The following is an 18,516-nucleotide window of genomic DNA, read 5'->3' as shown; positions in this document are numbered from 1 at the left end:
CTATTATTTAAAAGAAAAAATTAAAATAAACATATGCTTATGTGTCCATAGAATTTTATTAGACGTGGTGGGCAGTGTACGAAACGTAAACACTTGTGTACAGAAGTGAAATACTCAGAATAGGTTAGAGTATTCGAACACTCGCAAAAATCGATGTGTCGGTACTGGCCGGTACACGGCAACATTATTAACCAAAGAGATGCATTAGCGTGACAGAAGTGTTGTTAACAACATTTTAAAAATATTTATTGACTCGAGGTGAGCAACTGTTCTCTCGCGAGGAAGAAAAGAAATCGAAACACAGGAAAGTTTGATGCACATAACCTCTCCACATAACCTACTGCGTTGGCGAGTTGGCAAGTTTCAAAGAAGTCTATGCAGATCCAGCAGAGAAAAGCTGTACGCGGCTAACAAATATATATTATGGGATCTTCGAGAGTCTCCAGAGATTTTTAATTACGCTGATCGGAACTTGGTTACGTCAAAATGCCTACGGTTATAGCGTTGGACGTCTCTCTCTCGATGAGGAGACCCGTGTTGACAAGTGGGACGGGTGACAATTTGCAAAATGAACCACTGACGCGGCATCATTTAGCGGTGCACGGCATAAACGCTCTGCTACACTACTTGCAAGTTAACTCAAAATTGGAATTTGTATCGCTGGTAAGAACAGGCTGATGCCAGAGTGTCGGGGTACAATGGTTATACGTCGATACGCGGTAACTCGACGAATTTCAAATTTTCAGATTGTATTTTCATCACTGTACGAAATAGTTTGCCCTTTCACCCGCGATTACGACAGCATACGCGCAAAGTTACAAACTATCGAGGAGTGGGACAAGACGTGCATCGAGGGAGCGTTACACGGAGTTAATAATGTAATTATGGCGGAATGGGGCAACGCCACGGCCTGCCAGGTGATATTAATTACAGACGGCAATCCTGGCGTGGGACCAATGTCCTTGGGCAATTCTCTGAGCTCTTTGAACGTCGCGCAGGATAACATAAATCCCTTTCCGCTGCCTTTCCCGTACCCGGGGAAATTAAGTATAGTTTGCATCGGGTCGCAGCAGGGTAAGTCGAAAACGCGAAAACACGTCACTTATATTTACCTTTATTTCGTATATTTTAATGTATTACTTGTTACATTTTCAGACCCCAGTTTGCAGATTGGTTTACCTCTCTATCAGCGTTTAGTCGACCTAGCTGGCGGGGACAGCATTGTGCTGGTCCCCGAATCGCCGCTCAGCAAGTATTCCGTCGCCGCTTGCTTCCAGAAGCTAGCCGAAGCGAATTACGTTTCCTTCCAGGGATACCTGAAGTGCGGCCATTTGGGCTCCCGTATTTTATTGTCGCCAGCTCCCATGGTAAACATTACGAGAGTATGTTAGATTGCTATAAACAATTAGACACTGCATTACGTGTATACATTTCAGCTTTATACAAAGAAGACAGATTTCGAATTGGCCCCGGGCTTGGCGATATCAAAAACTATAGAGATATGTGGATTTATATCTGTAGGGGATGTTGGTAGTCCAAGTTCCATTTCCAGACACTTAGTGCTGCCGCTGGCAACAGAGAAAAATTCAAGTATGCAGGGTATATCGTTAGATGAGGACTCGGACACCGATGAAAATGGAGACGAGGGGAAAATGCCCTCTTTTTGCGTGTTACTTCATGGAGCATTAAAAGTTAATGTCTTACTAAAGAGCAATGATTTGAATCTGATTAAATTAACATTAATTTATTAATTGTTATATTTTGATATAGGTAGAAAACATGGCAGCCCTTTGTATGTTGAACAACGATTGGTATGGATTTATATACTCTTGGGCGGACACGAAGAAGAAATCCAACTTAATGCTAACAGTATTAGAACCAGGATCTGACATTGTACCGTGGTTAGGCAATTTCAGCAATTTGGGTCCATTAGACACGGTTAAAGGTTCTCCCGTTTGTTTCCCGGTCAGACCGACCGAAAAGAGAAGCTACACACAAAACGCTCCTTCATGGATTCGCCAAGTTGGCTTGCAGTCCGATATTCAAAAAATCTTAAGACATGCGAGAAAATTGCCCGACAAGACACAAAACTTTTACAAGGTAAATTATATATATGGAAAGAATAAAGCAATTGTGAATGATTTAAATTACATTTTTTGTAAGATAATTCTCTGTCGCACAGGAGGTAAACAGATTACGGCGTGCAGCAGCGTCCATAGGATTCATCGAGTTACTAGAAGGATTAGCATGCATTTTGGAGCGTGAATGCACATTGCTGCCACCGAATCTAAATCCCGATTGCACGATTCAGATGGGCCACGTTGCATCGATGATCAGAAAGCCAGAATTTCACGAGCTCAGGTACAACATTCCACCCGCGCGGACGAAATTTCAACCTGGATCATGAGTTGTAATGCACAGTAATTGGAATGTTATTTACATTTATATTAAAGCTGGACATTCATACAGCAAAAATAATACTTGTATTTGTTATAATCATACGCCATGTCCCATGTTAATATCACATGTGTTATTTATATTACGTAGTACTTTCTATCTTACATTTAACTTTTTCATTTTTAGCATATATATTGCATATATATACGTAAGAATGTACATAGGCCTTAAGCGCATTTATATATGAAATTATATTATTGTTCCCTATTATTAATTACTGGTGGTTAATAGACTTTTGACAGAATTTCAAATTTCTTAGTAGGTAATATAAAATATCGTATAAACCATTTGCAGCTTGTACACTGGAATACTTGTGAAAATCCGGAACGTGTACAAACAGAGTCTTTGTCGACTCGATAGAGAGAGACTGATAAAATATATATTCGCACAGATATCTGCCGGCGTTCTGCGAGGGGTAAGCCTTGCAGCCGCTTCTCTCGGAATTTTTATTCACATTGTCGCAAAGTTCCTCGACATCTATCTCAGTTTCCAGAACGTTACACTCGACGTCCGTTTCGTCGGGGCATTTATTACATACGTCGAGCGTGTTGTAGCCGTTGCTGTAAGCGTGACGCTCTATCGTTAAAAATTCGGCTTCGTGCGACACACCCACGTGCAGGACAATCTAAAAAGAAAAAAGAAACTAAGTATATACGTATGAAAAAATTGCACAGTTCGAATTGCGATAATCTGATATACTTACCGAAGGATTGTGTTCCTTCCAAAGCCGAGGGATATGCTCGGACACGTAATCGTACGAAACCGGAACCTCTTCCGCGATCAGTTTAACGTCGGAAAATTCCACGGAGTTCTCCCAAAGTTTCTGCAATTCCTTCACCGCCTCCCAACTGGCGTTTACCACGTGTGTTTTGAACGGGCCGAAGCCGGTCACCAGGACCGTGCGTTTAGGATCGGCGTCCATTTTGCAATTCGGATTCCCTGCTACGGTACTCTTATTGTCAACCCGATGACGCTCGATTTAAACTTTGCAAATTGATTCCTTATCGTGCGACTGACGCCCGCCGCGGATCAGGCCGTAAATGATTTATTATATTAATTTTACGCGAATCACGTCGAGCTGTTTGCCCAACGATTGCGATATATCTGACATTGCTCGTTCGAATATTTATCGCAATTACATGTACAGTATAAATTTGTAAATCTACAAATATCGCGCAATGGGACGTGTATTGAATGATATCCTATGATCTTAACTCTGTGCCATATTTTACAATCCCTGATACGAGAATACGCTGTATATGAATTTGTCAAAATGACTAAATGTCGAGGAAATGTGGGAGAAAATCGTGGAAGAAGAAATATCGCGTTCTCTGTGCGATCAAGATCCACTTGACGCTACAAACTTGTGTTAATTGAAGCATTCTTTGATTGGTCAATTAGTAAAACCGATTGGTCTCTATTATAATAAATGTTTTGAAATTAAATACTTCAAAACGTTTGTAGCGTTAAGTGAACTACATCACGATTCTTTTAGATTCTTTTTCTTAAAGTTCCTGTTCACTCACCACTACTGTCTCAAATTGTCACAACAGACACGAGAAAATACACAATAAAAATTCTTGTAAAATATAACGTTGTATGGAAATGTTTCAATAAATCAACGCTTACAATCGATTGGGTCGATTTGTAAAAATACCGAAAACTTTCCTCATCGTTAAATAAATATCTGGAAATTAATTATACAAAAATGAAATAAGCTAAATTCAAAGCTATGACAAATGTCGAATTAGTTAATATATAGAAATAAATTAATTTAATTTCTCATCAAAACAGAAAGGTAATTTTCGATATATCTTATAGGTCTTTTCTACTGATTGCAAATTTTATCGATTGTTTTACTGAAAAATATTTCTACTTAAATATATTTTACAATATATTTTACAATTATTATTGTGATTATTATTATACTTTCTTGCTTCTGACGTCACAATGTGGGATACGAGTAGTAATGATGAGTGAACAGAAGTCTTCATATGGATATCCGATCTAATATAAAGAGTCACCGTACCACGCTGATAAGATTCGACAGATTCAAGAAACAAGGTCAATTAGTCGACTGCAGCATGAGTCATGACTTACAAGCATGAGGCATTCCGAGTATAACTATACAATAATATATATAATATACTATACTATACTATATGCTATATTCTATAATATTACTATATTGTATGATAATCGATGGTATTATAATGTATACATTTTGAGTACATTTCGTTCTTTCGACTATTTCGACTTCGAGAATCGCGCGTGCCATTGTTGCTCGATAGAATCCCAACCGCGAAAGTCGATCCATCGGAAAGTGAATGCCGCGTATAAAATAGAAAGACTTAAATTGTGGTATTGCGATTTTAAGGACTCAAAAATAAGAAAAAAAGAAAATACATAGATTTACATTAGATGTGTATCCATAATACCTCTAGAGCAATTTTTCACTTCGTCTTTTAATTTCCCGTCTTCGTTCTTCCCTCTTTCATACAATATCACGCAATCAACGTCTAATCGTTTTTTTACAACATAATGACGTAGATATGATTACAGAATCGAAATGATTGAATAATTAACAAATTAATTTTTAAAATATACTGTTAGAGAGAGAGAGAGAGAGAGAGAGAGAGCTAAAAAAAAATAATTTTTATAAAAAAATGCACGTTAAAAGATCAACTCTCATATTTGCAGCACGCTTTTAAGATCCAGTATAAGATACTTTAATTACGTCATGAATTTTGATCCTATATAAAAGCCTTGAATCGTCATGCATAGTTCCGTAATCCGGTTAAGGAGAACAAAAAAAATTATCAATTTCCTATATATAATATAATTATATAGGAAATATATTCGTATGTAATAATATATATAATTAATTATACATATTAATATAATAATTATATTAGTATATTAATGTAAAAATTGAAGCAACGTTTTCAGTTTTACTGCTAAAAAAATTTTATTAATTAGCATTACATTCCAAAGAAAGAGAGAGAATACACGAAAAAATTATGATTTTTTAAAAATATGTTAAAAAATTTTTCGTTCAATTATAATTGTTAACGCAATCACGGTAGCAACAAGTGAGTAATTAACTTTTAATGCAATTATCAAAAATAGTTTAATCTGCTGCCATACGCTCTCGATCCGCATGTCTAATGAAACATTACAATTTACTACATTAAAGTCGGTGTATAAGAGTCCAAATTAAAATGTAACGTCGATGTATAACAAATCAGTTAATAAATAAATGTTATACAGCTTCATCGTTTTTTATGCAAGAAAGTGTTTTAATTGTTTTGATATTCTATTTGTTAAATGATTTAAAAGAGTAAGTCCGTTTTTTTGTTTGAATTTGTCTATCTAGTGAAAGAAGTTTACATTTTAAAATTGATTGCGTGTTCTTCTTTATACAAATATAAATTCCTAATTCCGTTTGTCTAACTTATGCACTTAAATTACTTATTGATAATAAATGTAATAATACCAAGTCCGCTGTATAGCTGGGACTGCTGGGAGACAGAGCACGCGATTTTTTTTACAGTTTACAGTGTACGAACTTTCAAACACAAGTGAGCGTTTCGATGGAATCGAATAAAATATAAATGATAAACAGTGGCAATAATATAAACAAATTTTTTTGTTTCTTATAACCATGGAACTCCAGGTAAATCTGTCAAGTATATTGAAATATGCTTTGTCGAGCAGTTCTGTATCTTTGTTTAAATTAAATCCATTCGATTGTTCTTTTACATGAATCATTTCGGAAATTATTTATGAATCTTTTATAATAATTTTGGTTCAAAATTCAGTACTTTAATGTTGTCTCTGCAATCAAACGAATGATTGAGATATGTAAGATATGTTGCGTAATAATTACTGTACGTTTGAACGAATTCGATCAGACTCATGTTGTTAACGTGTTTTTTAATTCTATAAGTTTTGAGCATTGTTATATTTTGATATAGGTAGCGAAAACATGGCAGGCCTTTATATGTTGAACAACGATTGGTATGGATTTATATATTCCTGGGCGGACACGAAAAAGAAATCCAACTTAATGCTAACAGTATTATTAGAACCGGGATCTGACATTGTATCGTGGTTAGACAATTTTAGCAATTTGGATCCATTAGACACGGTTAAAGATTCTCCAGTTTGTTTCCCGGTCAGACTGACCAAAAAGACAAGCTACACACAAAACGCTCCTTCATATGGATTCGGCAAGTTGGCTTGCAGTCCGATATTTAAAAAATCTTAAGACATGCGAGAAAATTGCCCGACAAGACACAGAACTTTTACAAGGTAAATTATATATACGGAAAAAATAAAGCAATTGTGCATGATTTAAATTACATTTTTTGTAAAATAATATTATTCTCTGTCGCACAGGAGGTAAACAGATTATACAGCGTGCAGCAGCGTCTATAGGATTCATCGAGTTACTAAAAGGATTAGCGTGCATTTTGGAGAGTGAATGCACGTTGCTGCTACCGAATCTAAATCTCGACTGCACGATTCAGATGGGCCACGTTGCATCGATGATCGGAAAGCCAGAATTTCACGAGCTCAGATATAACATTCCACCCGCGCGGACGAAATTTCAACCTGGATTATGAGTTGTAAGGCACAGTATTATTGGAATGTTATTTACATTTATATTAAAGCTGGACATCCATACAGCAAAAATAAAATTTGTATTTGTTATAATCGTACGCCATGTCCCATGTTAATATCACATTGCGTTAATTGATATTACGTCGTAGTACTTTCTATCTTACATTCTTAACTTTTCCATTTTTATCATATATTGCATATGCGTAAGAAAGTACATAGGCCTTGAGTGCATTTATATATGAAATTATATTATTGTTTCTTATTATTAATTACTGGTAGTTAATAGACTGTTAACAGAATTTCAAATTTCTTAGTAGGCAATATAAAATATCGTATAAACCATTTGCAGCTTGTACACTGGAATACTTGTGAAAATCCGGAACGTGTACAAACAGAGTCTTTGTCGGCTCGATAGAGAGAGACTGATAAAATATATATTCGCACAAATATCTGCCGGCGTCTTGCGAGGGGTAGGCCTTGCAGCCGCTTCTCTCGGAATTTTTATTCACATTGTCGCAAAGTTCCTCGACATCTATCCCAGTTTCCAAGACGTTACACACGACGTCCGTTTCGTCGGGGCATTTATTACATACGTCGAGCCTGTCGTAGCCGTTGCTGTAAGCGTGACGCTCTATCGTTAAAAATTTGGCTTTGTGCGACACACCCACGTGCAAGACAATCTAAAACAAAAAAAAAACTAAGTATATACGTATGAAAAAATTGCACAATTCGAATTGTGATACTCTGGTATACTTACCGAAGGATTGTGTTCCTTCCAGAGCTGAGGGACATGCTCGAATACGTAATCGTACGAAACCGGAACCTCTTCCGCGACCAGTTTAACGTCGGAAAATTCCACGGAGTTCTCCCAAAGTTTCTGCAATTCCTTTACCGCCTCCCAACTGGCGTTCACCAAGTGTGTATCGAACGGGCCGAAGCCGGTCACCAGGACCGTGCGTCTGGGATCGGCGCCCATTTTGCAATTCGGATCCCCCGCGACGGTACACTTATTGTCAACCCGACGACGCTCGATTTGAACTGTTTGCAATTTGATTCCTTATCTCGCGACTGACGCCTGTCGCGGATCAGGCCAGACTCGTGAATGATTTATTATTAATTTTACGCGAATCACATCGAGCCGTTTGCCCGACGATTGCGATATAACTGACGTTGCTCGTTCGAATATTTATCGCGATTACGTGTACAGTATAAATTTGTAAATCTACAAATATCGCGCAATGGGACGCGTATTGAACGGTGTCCAACGATTTTAACTCTGTGCCATATTTTACAATCCCTGATAGAGTATATACGCTGTGTATATGTATTTGTCAAAATGACTAAACATCGAGGAAATGTGAGAGGAAATCGTGGGAGGAGAAATATCGCGTTCTGTGCGACCAAGGTCCACCTGACACTACAAATAATGCTTTAATTGAAGCGTTCTTTGATTGGTCAATTAGTAAAACTCTGATTGATCCCTATTAAATGTTTTGAAATTAAATATTTCAAAACGTTTGCAGCATTAAGTGAACTACACCACGATTCTTTTAGATTCTTTTTCTTAAAGTTCCTGTTCACTCACCACTACTATCTAAGAATTGTCACATTAGACACGAGAAAGTACACAATAAAAATTCTTGTAAAATTCAAAAATATAATGTTGTATGGAAATGTTTCAATAAATCAACACTCACAATCGATTGAATCGATTTGTAAAAATACCGAAAACTCTCCTTATTGTTAAATAAATATATCTGGAAATTAATTATACAAAAATGAAATAAGCTAAATTCAAAGCTGTGACAAATTGTCGAATTAGTTTAATATATAGAAATAAATCAATTTAATTTCTCATCAAAACAGAAAGGTAATTTTCGATATCTTACAGGTCTTTTCTACCGATTGCAAATTCTTTCGAATGTTTTACTGAAAAATATTTCTATTTAAATATATTTTACAAGATTATTATTGTGATTATTATTATACTTTCTTGCTTCTGACGTCACAATTAATTGTTATAGCCATCAAAATAAACTGTCCCAATTTTGCATCATCGTTTCGACGTTATATTTTGATGGCTGTAACCATTAATTCTGTGATGCGGTGCATCACGTACAGTACCAATTGTTACAGCCGTTAGTGTATACAGTGCCTAATTTGCATCATCGTTTCGACGCTATATATAATAAATAATGAAAATAAAACTATTAATTTGATGATAGATGTATTTGTTATTGTAATGGGCGTCATAGAACCAATTGTTACAGCAATCAGAATATATTTTTCCTGGTAGCATCTTCGTTCCGGTGCTATATAAATAATAAAAATAAAACTATTAATTTAAGTAAGAAAATTTGTTATCGTTACCGATAAACGCGTTGGTTATTTTAGACTTTAGATGAATGCATTTAATACTTACTACGGAAAACCGCAAAATCGAAGAGCGGTAAGTTCTCCTGTGCAGATTCTCTTTAGTAGTAGCAGAGAGAAGCAGGCTTCTCTCTGGTAGTAGAGAGTGCCGAAATTTTTGGTAACCTTGTCGATGTTCCGCGACGACACAAATAGAGCGATCCGATGACTGGTTCCGACGTGCGGCACGTGTACGAAAGCAGTAGGCCATAGGAAGGCGGACAACAGGCCAGACAGTGGCAAGGACCATTATATACGATACGAGCGGATATACCTTGGAATATAAGAGTGCAAGGCACATGTAAGGAATTAAGAGCGGAACCAATCCTGAAAGACGGAGAATTACAGACAGCAATAGCCTAATCGGTGTGTTCCTGTTCGAAAAACAATTCAAAGAGTGGAGCGAAGTCTTTTAGAACATGGATCTTTTGCACCGTGATAATTCTATAATTAATAAGTAAAATTTTCTATGTGCTTATTTTGTGTTTAAATTCAGTAGTTTTCAAATATCATGTAAATGTATTTGATTTAATATCTAATATAATAATATTGGTCTATAACTTCGAATCCATAAAATTGTCTTTAATAGTATCTCGTCGACAGTCACAGGATATTTATCCGATACCAAATTTTTTGATACTTGGCTACTGCATTGCTTGATCTGATATTTTGATGCATTATGTTTATAGATATAATAGACAGAAACTTTATACTTAAGGCTATGATCTTTAATAATAACACTTCGGAATTTCATTTTGCTTATACCAGTTAAAATTTTTATTTGTACAGATACAGTAAATACAATAATCGAAATAATGAATGAAGCAATTATACATATATACGTAATAACTTGAATATACAACATTGATAAATATAAATATAGAATATATAAAACTATTATATTTCAGAATTTTTTTTTATGTAAATACTATATTATGCCATGCGCAAAAATATAATCTTTATGTATATCATTTATGTATAAAATATCTTTAGATCTGTAAGGTACACGTATACTTTCATTATAAATGAAAAGAAAATCGCAGTATTTTCGCAAATTCTTATGAGATTCTCTTTTTTTATGGACTGAGATTCAATACGAAGCACGCGTATATATTGGCACAATTCAATGACATTAAAAGCTCATTTACTATCGTTGCATTTCAGAAGCGTTTAGAATATATAGGAACATTCGATCAATATAAGTCACAGTTAATTAACATAGTATACATGTACAGTATATATTACAAAAAATAAGTTTAGAAAATCACTGATTAATTCTATAGTCACTAACTAAATATATTGATGAATAAAAAATAACAATTAAATGCACTTATTAATGAATCTTTTAAATTAAGGCAATTAATGTGTATTCACTTTCGATATTTAATTACTTTCATAAAATTATAGGTGATTTTGAAAAACTATTTGAAATTGTTAGTATTCATCAATATGGCTAGTGATTCTGTATATAATCATCAATAATTTTACAAAATCATGAATTTAAGTACTTGCATTGTGTATATATATCTCAGATATATACATATATCTCAAAATATCTTCATATATAAACTTTGCATATAAAAATAAGTTCATTTACATGTTTCAAAGCTACGTTATTGTCACTGGCATAACTTTTAAAAAATTAAAATAAGAAAAGAAGTTGGACAGTTTTTTGTATACATACGTTGTACGTATTTGTAAAAAGATGAATGATAAATGCAACGAAAAAAGTTCATGTATAACCGAAAATATTTTAGGTCTGCACTAGTGCCAATAGGCATTTTTTGTAATGTCCTGAGCAGTCACCCTGAAAAAAAAAACAAAGAAAGAAAAAAGGGAATTAGATCTCAGTATAAATGTGATATTTTTATATTTTTATATGTTGATAACTTACAGATATGAAATCTTCCAATGACTCTCCATACTGATGGGCAAATGCATTTTTTATTTCACCCATATCCACTTCGCAACGTGTCACAACAAGTCGAATGAGGCGGCTATCATCCGTACCAAGACCTTTCATGCTTTTGTACAACTGTTCGGCGAAGAAACCGGCTCTGTTCTTGACACACTTCACTGTTTGAAAAATATTAATTTTATTAAGCATTCTAGTGGAGAGTTTTCTCTTACACACTTATAACTTATTCTTACCAATTGCAAGGAGACCCTTTTTAATATCGCCCGAAAACTCGTTTTCAATCGCATTCTCAATATCGTGGCCCGTTATGTTATGGTATTCTGTGAAGATCTGTCGCAATTGTGCCAGGTTTCTTTGGACGAGAATCGCGTTAAAAGTAGACTCATCCGTACCAAATCGAAGCTCGCCTGTATAACATTAATATAACATTAAAAAGGAGAAATATATAGACAGATATTTAAATATTCTACACTAATTACCAGCTTGCAAGAGTTGTTTGGCATCTTCCATTGCAGCAGCTTGATTCACATTAAATGACTCATCTCTATTGGCACAACATAATGATACCATCAGGCGTTTGAAATTGCCAGATGTATCACCGATTAAATCATCTTCCAACGTTCTTCCATACACTGTAATTATTAAATAATATAATTATAATAATCAAGCTGATCACTGTAATTTGTAGTCTTAATATCATTTAGATAACTCACTCGCTTCGTATGCTTGTTTAATGATCGAAATTTCATGATTGGACAGTGTACATAATACTTCAATGAGTACTGTCTCATCGGTACCAATACCAGACATTGCATCGTGGAGTTCTTTAGCATAATATTGAGGTAGGGGGGTCATCAAAGCAAGAACAAGTTTTTCGAAGTTTCCTGATAGCTCAGACTTCAAGTCCTTTATCAAATCCTATTAACAGAAATGCAACACGCTGTAGTATTAAGCCCCGAAACATTCACAAAACATTAAAAATTTTTCAAACTATATACCTTTCCATAAAGAGTCTTAAATTGAGATGAAATCTCTTGGCGCTGTAGATTACTGCGATTTGCAAGAACATGAATAATAGCTTTCTCATCGGTGCCAAACCCTTTCATAGCTTTTCTTAAACTTTCCGCATCCGCTCTGGCATCAAAGCCATCGTAAGGCACAACCGTGGGAGAGATCTGTAACAAAATTCGTGGAAACTTTAAGAAAATTTACGCATAAGAATCTACAGAGAGTAACACAAGATATAAGATACTTCTGTTAAGATTACAGTAAGTGCTGCCTTAATACCTGTACAAAAAAAATGTTTAATATTTCGTTTATAATTTTCACAAAAATCTTGAACTATATTCTTAGTCTCACCTTAGGTGTAAACAGATATGTCTCCCGGGGGGCTGGGGCAGTACCACGCGCAGCAGCAGTAGGTGGATTACCAGCGTAAGAATATTTCGAGCTTACCCTCTGCCCCCCGGGATAGCTTCCACTTTGGTATGGAATTGAATTAGCTGCATGTGTATTTGGTCCAGAGGAATAGGGGGAAGGAGACATATTGTTAAAATATTCTTTAGCGTCTGGTGCTGTTTGAAGATTAGGATATGTATTATAATTTTGCTGTTGCGGGTAAGGGGATGGTGCAGATTGATTAGAGGGATAACATGCGGGCACAGATTGGGGATAATATGTAGACGTAGATTGGGGATAACACGTGGACGTAGATTGGGGATAACATGTGGACGTAGATTGGGGATACGGCATTTGTTGTGGAGGATAACTATTGGTTTGTGCGTGTGCATAGCCAGGAGGAGACATGGGCTGTGCTGGATAGGGAGTCGGCGCCTGAGAGAGCTGAGAGTATGGTTGAGGCATGCCAAAAGACGATGGAGCATTTGAGAAGCCCACTGGAGGATAAGACGGAGCACCAGGGGCAGAGGGTGCATCAGGTGGAGCCCCAAATGATGTTGGTGGTCGTGCTCGTCCCGGAAACTGAACAGGTGGCCCCTTGGATATCAATTAAGGTATAGATAACAAATACCAATCCCATGAGCATGCTTTATTTTTTTTCAAATAATTATTTTTAAACTATGTTAATAAATTATGTTAATAGACAATGTTATAGATTCATATAATATATTTTCATGCAAAAATAGAAAGCTTGTCATATGCACATACGTATAACTCTACTCTTTTTCTTAAAAATATGGTTTGCAAAAACATACTCTTCAGTTGTTTAACAAAAAATTAAATGTACTCACTTGATAACCGTAGCTCATTTTGCCTATTGAAGAGTTAAACTGTCGCAATGGAAGAACCTGCACACAGAAGAAGACTAAATTACAAACTTCCTCTCTAATTACGTTGCTATCACGGAACTTGCGGAAATTGCAATTTGTGTACAGCACTATGGTAACAGCATATGCGATATATATATATATATATATATAACAACTCTGATACATATATATTGTAGAAATTTACAGTTTGCTGGAATAAAATCGCGATACATTATCTCAATATATTAAATCATGTAAAATTTATATTTATTCATAGGCTGACACGTGTCACGCATATGTCAGGGAGTCGGGAGAGGTAATCCACCTTGGAGGAGAAAACAAACGGATTGGTGACGCGCCCAACGAAATGCCGCGACGACGTGCTCTTATTGCGAAACATCGATAAACTGCGGATGAACGATGCGTTACGCTAAATCTTATAGGATACGTCACCGATACTCACTTGTAAAGGTCGTTCGCCGAACTATGAAATCACGAGATCCTGATCCTGCGTCCGTGCGTCGCGAGTCGTCGTGACGTGTATAATCACGGAAAACGCCGCTGAATACCGCCCGCCGCTGCTAGCGAGACGTGTCGCAAGAATACGCAAACAAGATGAGCGCCGACGCGTAGCGAATTAGCGAGAACGGACTGCTCTGCTCGTGAGTCTCGTGACTTGCGGCAAGGACAGAATCAGGTAGTGGGAATGGGGGAAGGCCTCTACTCACAGACCACAATATTCACTCTACAGGTTTGTAACTTACGTCATCAGGAATTCCGGTAAAACGATAGTGTATCTCGCGTAAAACTAATCGAGTGTCGAATTATAACGTGATGATTATGAGGCGAATGTCGAAATTTATATTTGTTAAAAAAAAACATTTAGTAATTTTATTCCATTGTTTTCGTATAAATCTTTAATGTTTAAACCTTTAAAGAACTAATCTTTAAATCTATAAATTGTTAAATTTATTTTTATCTTTTACTTCTTATACAATCTCATTTTTATTAAAAAAAAAATGTATACATAATTTATTGTAGTAGATTTGCGAATTTATGTATAAAAATTGTATGTATTAAAAAAAAATATGATACATAATTTATTGTAGTAGATTTGCGAATTTATGTATAAATATTCACTATGTATATATATGTATATATATTACATTCATTATGATAAATTACTGATGCAAATGGGAATGAAATATGTCATTCAACGGCAACAAATTATTAATCATGATGAAATAATATATATTAATAAGGGAAAATTGATGATATTAATTAAAGAAATAAATTGTGTATGTGTATTTTATTAGCCTCGTTTAAAATTTATCAAAAGTAATACCTAACGATAGATAATAGATATATTACATGATCTGATAAATATAAGATGTATAATTATGAATTTTTATTTATTATAATTAGGTAAAATGCATTCTACTGTATTATATGTTCATATAATAATAATAATATTTGAAAAATATATTAACTCCGAGATTATATATTCTGACCATGGAATATTCATTATCGTACGATCAGAAATCATCAGAAATCACGTATGCAAAGGAGATTGAGTCTTATTTTTTACACTCTTGTTTGATCTTGGTAAATATTTATGTTTTCACACGAATAAACAACAGAAATAGAAACGACAAAAATAACTCACATAAAAGGCATCACAAACAGCACTCATATCCAAAATCGAACAAAGCATGCCAAGTAGCAAGATGACATCAAATAACGTTTCTATAACATCTTTTGACGTTGATGTTATTAAGGTGTCACCTTGCTACTTGGGATAAGACGTCTTAAAAATTTGAGACGTCTTATCGTATGCGAGAAGTGTGTTTAGAATAGTTAATCTAAAAAAATAGTGATATTATTAGCATATGTATATAGATTTTGTTGATTGAAAAACTACAGTCTTATCTTCAATATCAAAGTTTTCATTTAGAGACACTTTTATGCCTTGTCTTCAGCCGTTGTTCTGCATGTTATGCTGTCGACACGTGATTTATACAAATTAATGACTTCAACACACTAGCAATTATGTTAATGACTAGAAAAATAAGCAAACACGCGAGTTCTCGCACACACGGATATATATAGGTAGTTATATACAAAATGACTTAATTTTTATCATAAAAATGAATAAGGAATAAGAATTTTTAATTTTTTAAGATATTTTTAAATGGCTTTTTTCTCTCGTATTTGAAATAGAAGCATAATGTTTTTGTGTTAGTATAAATACATCAAAGAATTGCGATAATATCGAAAGAAATTATTATCGGAATTAACCAAATCGAAAAATTATTACTAGCGTGAAAGATCATATAACAGTGTTTACATTACTGTACATTACGATATCGAAAGATATCGAAAGAAATTATTGTCGGAATTAACCAAATCTAATATCGAAAAATTATTACTACCTAGCGTGAAAGACCATATAACAGTGTTTACGTTACTGTCAATTAAAATTAAAATACTTTTTAAGATGTAAAAATTATATTTTATATTATTTTATTAATTTAATTATTGTTATAACAGTTAACTGAAAATGAAAACTAATCTTTAAAAATAAAACTTAAGGTTTGAGGAATTTATTTTTCTACTACGCCCATTTTCATTAGTAAAGTGGATAATAAGTAGCTTCAATGAGATAAGCGGTTATATATAAATTTGATCAGTAAGTTTCACAAAAATACAGTTTTCTGAAATGATGTTGAAATAAAAGGAAAAAGAACGAAATATTGATTAAAATATCAATTTGTATAATATAACTATTAATGCCATTAATATGTTTACTTTTTTTGTATTTTTTGAATTTTTTCTAATACTGTCAACAGTATATTATGATCATCAATTACAAAATGAATACAATACTGGCATATTGGAAGGACAGATAATATACAACAAATGTTGCTAACAAGTGTCGTAGCTATGTGTATATATTTATTAATTTGGCTGATAATTATCATAACATTATTAATTTGGTGAGCTTGGTCATTATTTTATTAATTAAAAAAATTTAGTTAATTTTATTTAAACATTTTTATTTTATTTTTAAAATTTATAATTGAAATAATCAGAAAAAAACATTTTTAGTATTTAAATCATTATTAATTGTACAAATATATTAAATTAAATATGACTAACGCTTAATATATACTATAATAATATGGTCTTTCTCCCTATACAAGACCGTCGATTAAATTATAAGGAAAAGTAAATCACCTTATCTCTATAAAATACGAGATGTGATCAAAAAATGCAATGAATGTTGAGATAAAAAAAAGTTATTACATTAAAAGACAATTGTCACACATCGCTCACACCAGAACGATGTCATGATGAAGGATGAAACCATTTATTCATTTTTCAGGTTTTTTTTCTATGCATATTTGTTTCTAAAATGCTCTAATAAGCCTTTATAATATTTAGAGTTCAATTCAAAATTAATTCGAGACATCAAGGCAGCCACGATAGCGCAATTATAAAAGGCACTTATGAAAAAGGACTTCCAGTGCTGCTTTGGTGAGCGGCAAAAACGATGGGATAAGTGTATTAGAAGCGAGGGGGAGTATTTTGAAGAGAACTAATTGTAATTTGTCTTTTAATAAGTTTCTTTTTATTTCAACATTCACCGAATTCTTTGATAACACCTCGTACATAATTATAGAGGTCAAGGTCATCCGACGCAAGGCAAACAAATCAACGATATTAGAGTTGTACGGAGAAGCTAAGAATCATGAAATTTACAAAATTATTTTTAATTGCAATTGTTGACCCAATCACGACAACGTCAACAAATGAGTAACTTTTAGTGCAATTATCAAAAATAATTTTGTAACTTTCACCGGCTTCTCCTTACAACTCTAAAATCGTTGACTTCTTTGTGACGAAGCTACGTACGATGAGGCCTTTATATACAGTCAAAATGTCATGAAATATCCGAAAGAAATGTCACAACATATTGTTTAGTAAATTGTTTCATGCACACGGAATCAAATTTATGTTTGCCAAGGCCAGGCGGCGTTTTCCTTTATTACCTGAATGTGCGAAAAGAACGATTTGTTATATTTTACAAAATTCGATACATGTTACATGTTTGGTGATAAGCATGAAATAATTTGGCAATGTTAAAATCTTAAGAGTATTGTGCGTTTAGTGAATATTGAAATTGATTTACTATTAAAGTTATCAACATAAAATCAATCAAAGACTATACACAGAAAGAATGATTTTACTGGAAGGTCTAAAAATTTTGATTTAAAAATAGTTTTGTTGGACTATCAAAATAATTTGGTTGAAAATTTCAACTGATTGCTAGAATATCAAAATGTTTTATAGCAATACTTCATCATTTTTCAGTTTTAAAAACAGGTTTGGTGCATTTATATGTATATGTATATTATAAAATATGAAAAATTTAAAGTTATCAGTTATTAGGAACAACGAAATTTTGAGATTGTCTGCAATGTTAGTTGCAATTGAGCTTGGTCATTATTTTATTAATTAAAAAAAATTAATTAATTTTACTTAAACTCTTTTATTTTATTTTTAGTTTATAATTGAAATAATTATATACAATAAATTATGTATACATATTTTTTTTTAATAAAAATGAGATTGTATAAGAAGTAAAAGATAAAAATAAATTTAACAATTTATAGATTTAAAGATTAGTTCTTTAAAGGTTTAAACATTAAAGATTTATACGAAAACAATGGAATAAAATTGCTAAATGTTTTTTTTTAACAAATATAAATTTTTGACATTTCGCCTCATAATCATCACAAATATAATTAGAAAAAAATATTTTTAGTACTTAAA

The 18,516-nt window shown here is 33.7% G+C and overlaps 4 protein-coding genes across 11 annotated transcripts; 1 reads left to right on the top strand and 3 right to left on the bottom strand.

Moving 5' to 3' along the window:
- Positions 1-91: 91 nt before the first annotated feature.
- LOC105453128 (von Willebrand factor A domain-containing protein 9) lies at positions 92-2,504 on the top strand. Its single transcript, XM_011694849.1, has 6 exons — positions 92-663; positions 747-1,074; positions 1,156-1,367; positions 1,437-1,691; positions 1,771-2,100; positions 2,183-2,504. Exons 1-6 carry the CDS (start codon positions 487-489, stop codon positions 2,405-2,407), a joined length of 1,527 nt encoding a protein of 508 aa, XP_011693151.1. The 5' UTR covers positions 92-486; the 3' UTR covers positions 2,408-2,504.
- Positions 2,425-5,006, bottom strand: LOC105453129 (pyroglutamyl-peptidase 1-like). 3 transcript variants are annotated; one of them, XM_011694851.1, is made up of 3 exons: positions 4,487-5,006; positions 3,161-3,399; positions 2,425-3,082 (listed from the first exon to the last, which is right to left on the bottom strand). In XM_011694851.1, exons 2-3 carry the CDS (start codon positions 3,377-3,379, stop codon positions 2,672-2,674), a joined length of 630 nt encoding a protein of 209 aa, XP_011693153.1. In that variant the 5' UTR covers positions 3,380-3,399; positions 4,487-5,006; the 3' UTR covers positions 2,425-2,671. The 3 variants fall into 3 exon arrangements, with proteins under 3 accessions (XP_011693153.1, XP_011693154.1, XP_011693152.1); XM_011694852.1 differs by having other exon boundaries at positions 3,161-3,396; XM_011694850.1 differs by having other exon boundaries at positions 4,558-4,585.
- Positions 5,007-7,144: 2,138 nt separating this feature from the next.
- On the bottom strand, positions 7,145-9,611 carry LOC105453127 (pyroglutamyl-peptidase 1-like). The gene is made up of 3 exons (XM_011694848.1): positions 9,506-9,611; positions 7,841-9,395; positions 7,145-7,763 (listed from the first exon to the last, which is right to left on the bottom strand). The coding sequence occupies exons 2-3, from the start codon at positions 8,057-8,059 to the stop codon at positions 7,374-7,376; spliced, it is 609 nt and encodes a 202-aa protein (XP_011693150.1). The 5' UTR covers positions 8,060-9,395; positions 9,506-9,611; the 3' UTR covers positions 7,145-7,373.
- Positions 9,612-10,767: 1,156 nt separating this feature from the next.
- Positions 10,768-14,370, bottom strand: LOC105453125 (annexin B9-like). Of its 6 annotated transcripts, none has more exons than XM_011694843.1 (9): positions 14,144-14,370; positions 13,663-13,719; positions 12,773-13,408; positions 12,412-12,588; positions 12,127-12,331; positions 11,893-12,045; positions 11,647-11,820; positions 11,390-11,571; positions 10,768-11,302 (listed from the first exon to the last, which is right to left on the bottom strand). In XM_011694843.1, the coding sequence occupies exons 2-9, from the start codon at positions 13,678-13,680 to the stop codon at positions 11,249-11,251; spliced, it is 1,599 nt and encodes a 532-aa protein (XP_011693145.1). In that variant the 5' UTR covers positions 13,681-13,719; positions 14,144-14,370; the 3' UTR covers positions 10,768-11,248. The 6 variants fall into 6 exon arrangements, with proteins under 6 accessions (XP_011693145.1, XP_011693146.1, XP_011693143.1 ...); XM_011694844.1 differs by having other exon boundaries at positions 12,773-13,393; XM_011694841.1 differs by lacking the exon at positions 14,144-14,370 and adding an exon at positions 14,006-14,085.
- Positions 14,371-18,516: the final 4,146 nt, after the last annotated feature.

The sequence above is a fragment of the Wasmannia auropunctata genome, unplaced genomic scaffold (assembly GCF_000956235.1).
Source record: "Wasmannia auropunctata unplaced genomic scaffold, wasmannia.A_1.0 LD336002.1, whole genome shotgun sequence".
In the NCBI taxonomy this organism is placed as follows: domain Eukaryota; kingdom Metazoa; phylum Arthropoda; class Insecta; order Hymenoptera; family Formicidae; genus Wasmannia; species Wasmannia auropunctata.
Note: the sequence above shows the minus strand (reverse complement) of the source record. Positions and strands in the feature narration are given on the sequence as shown.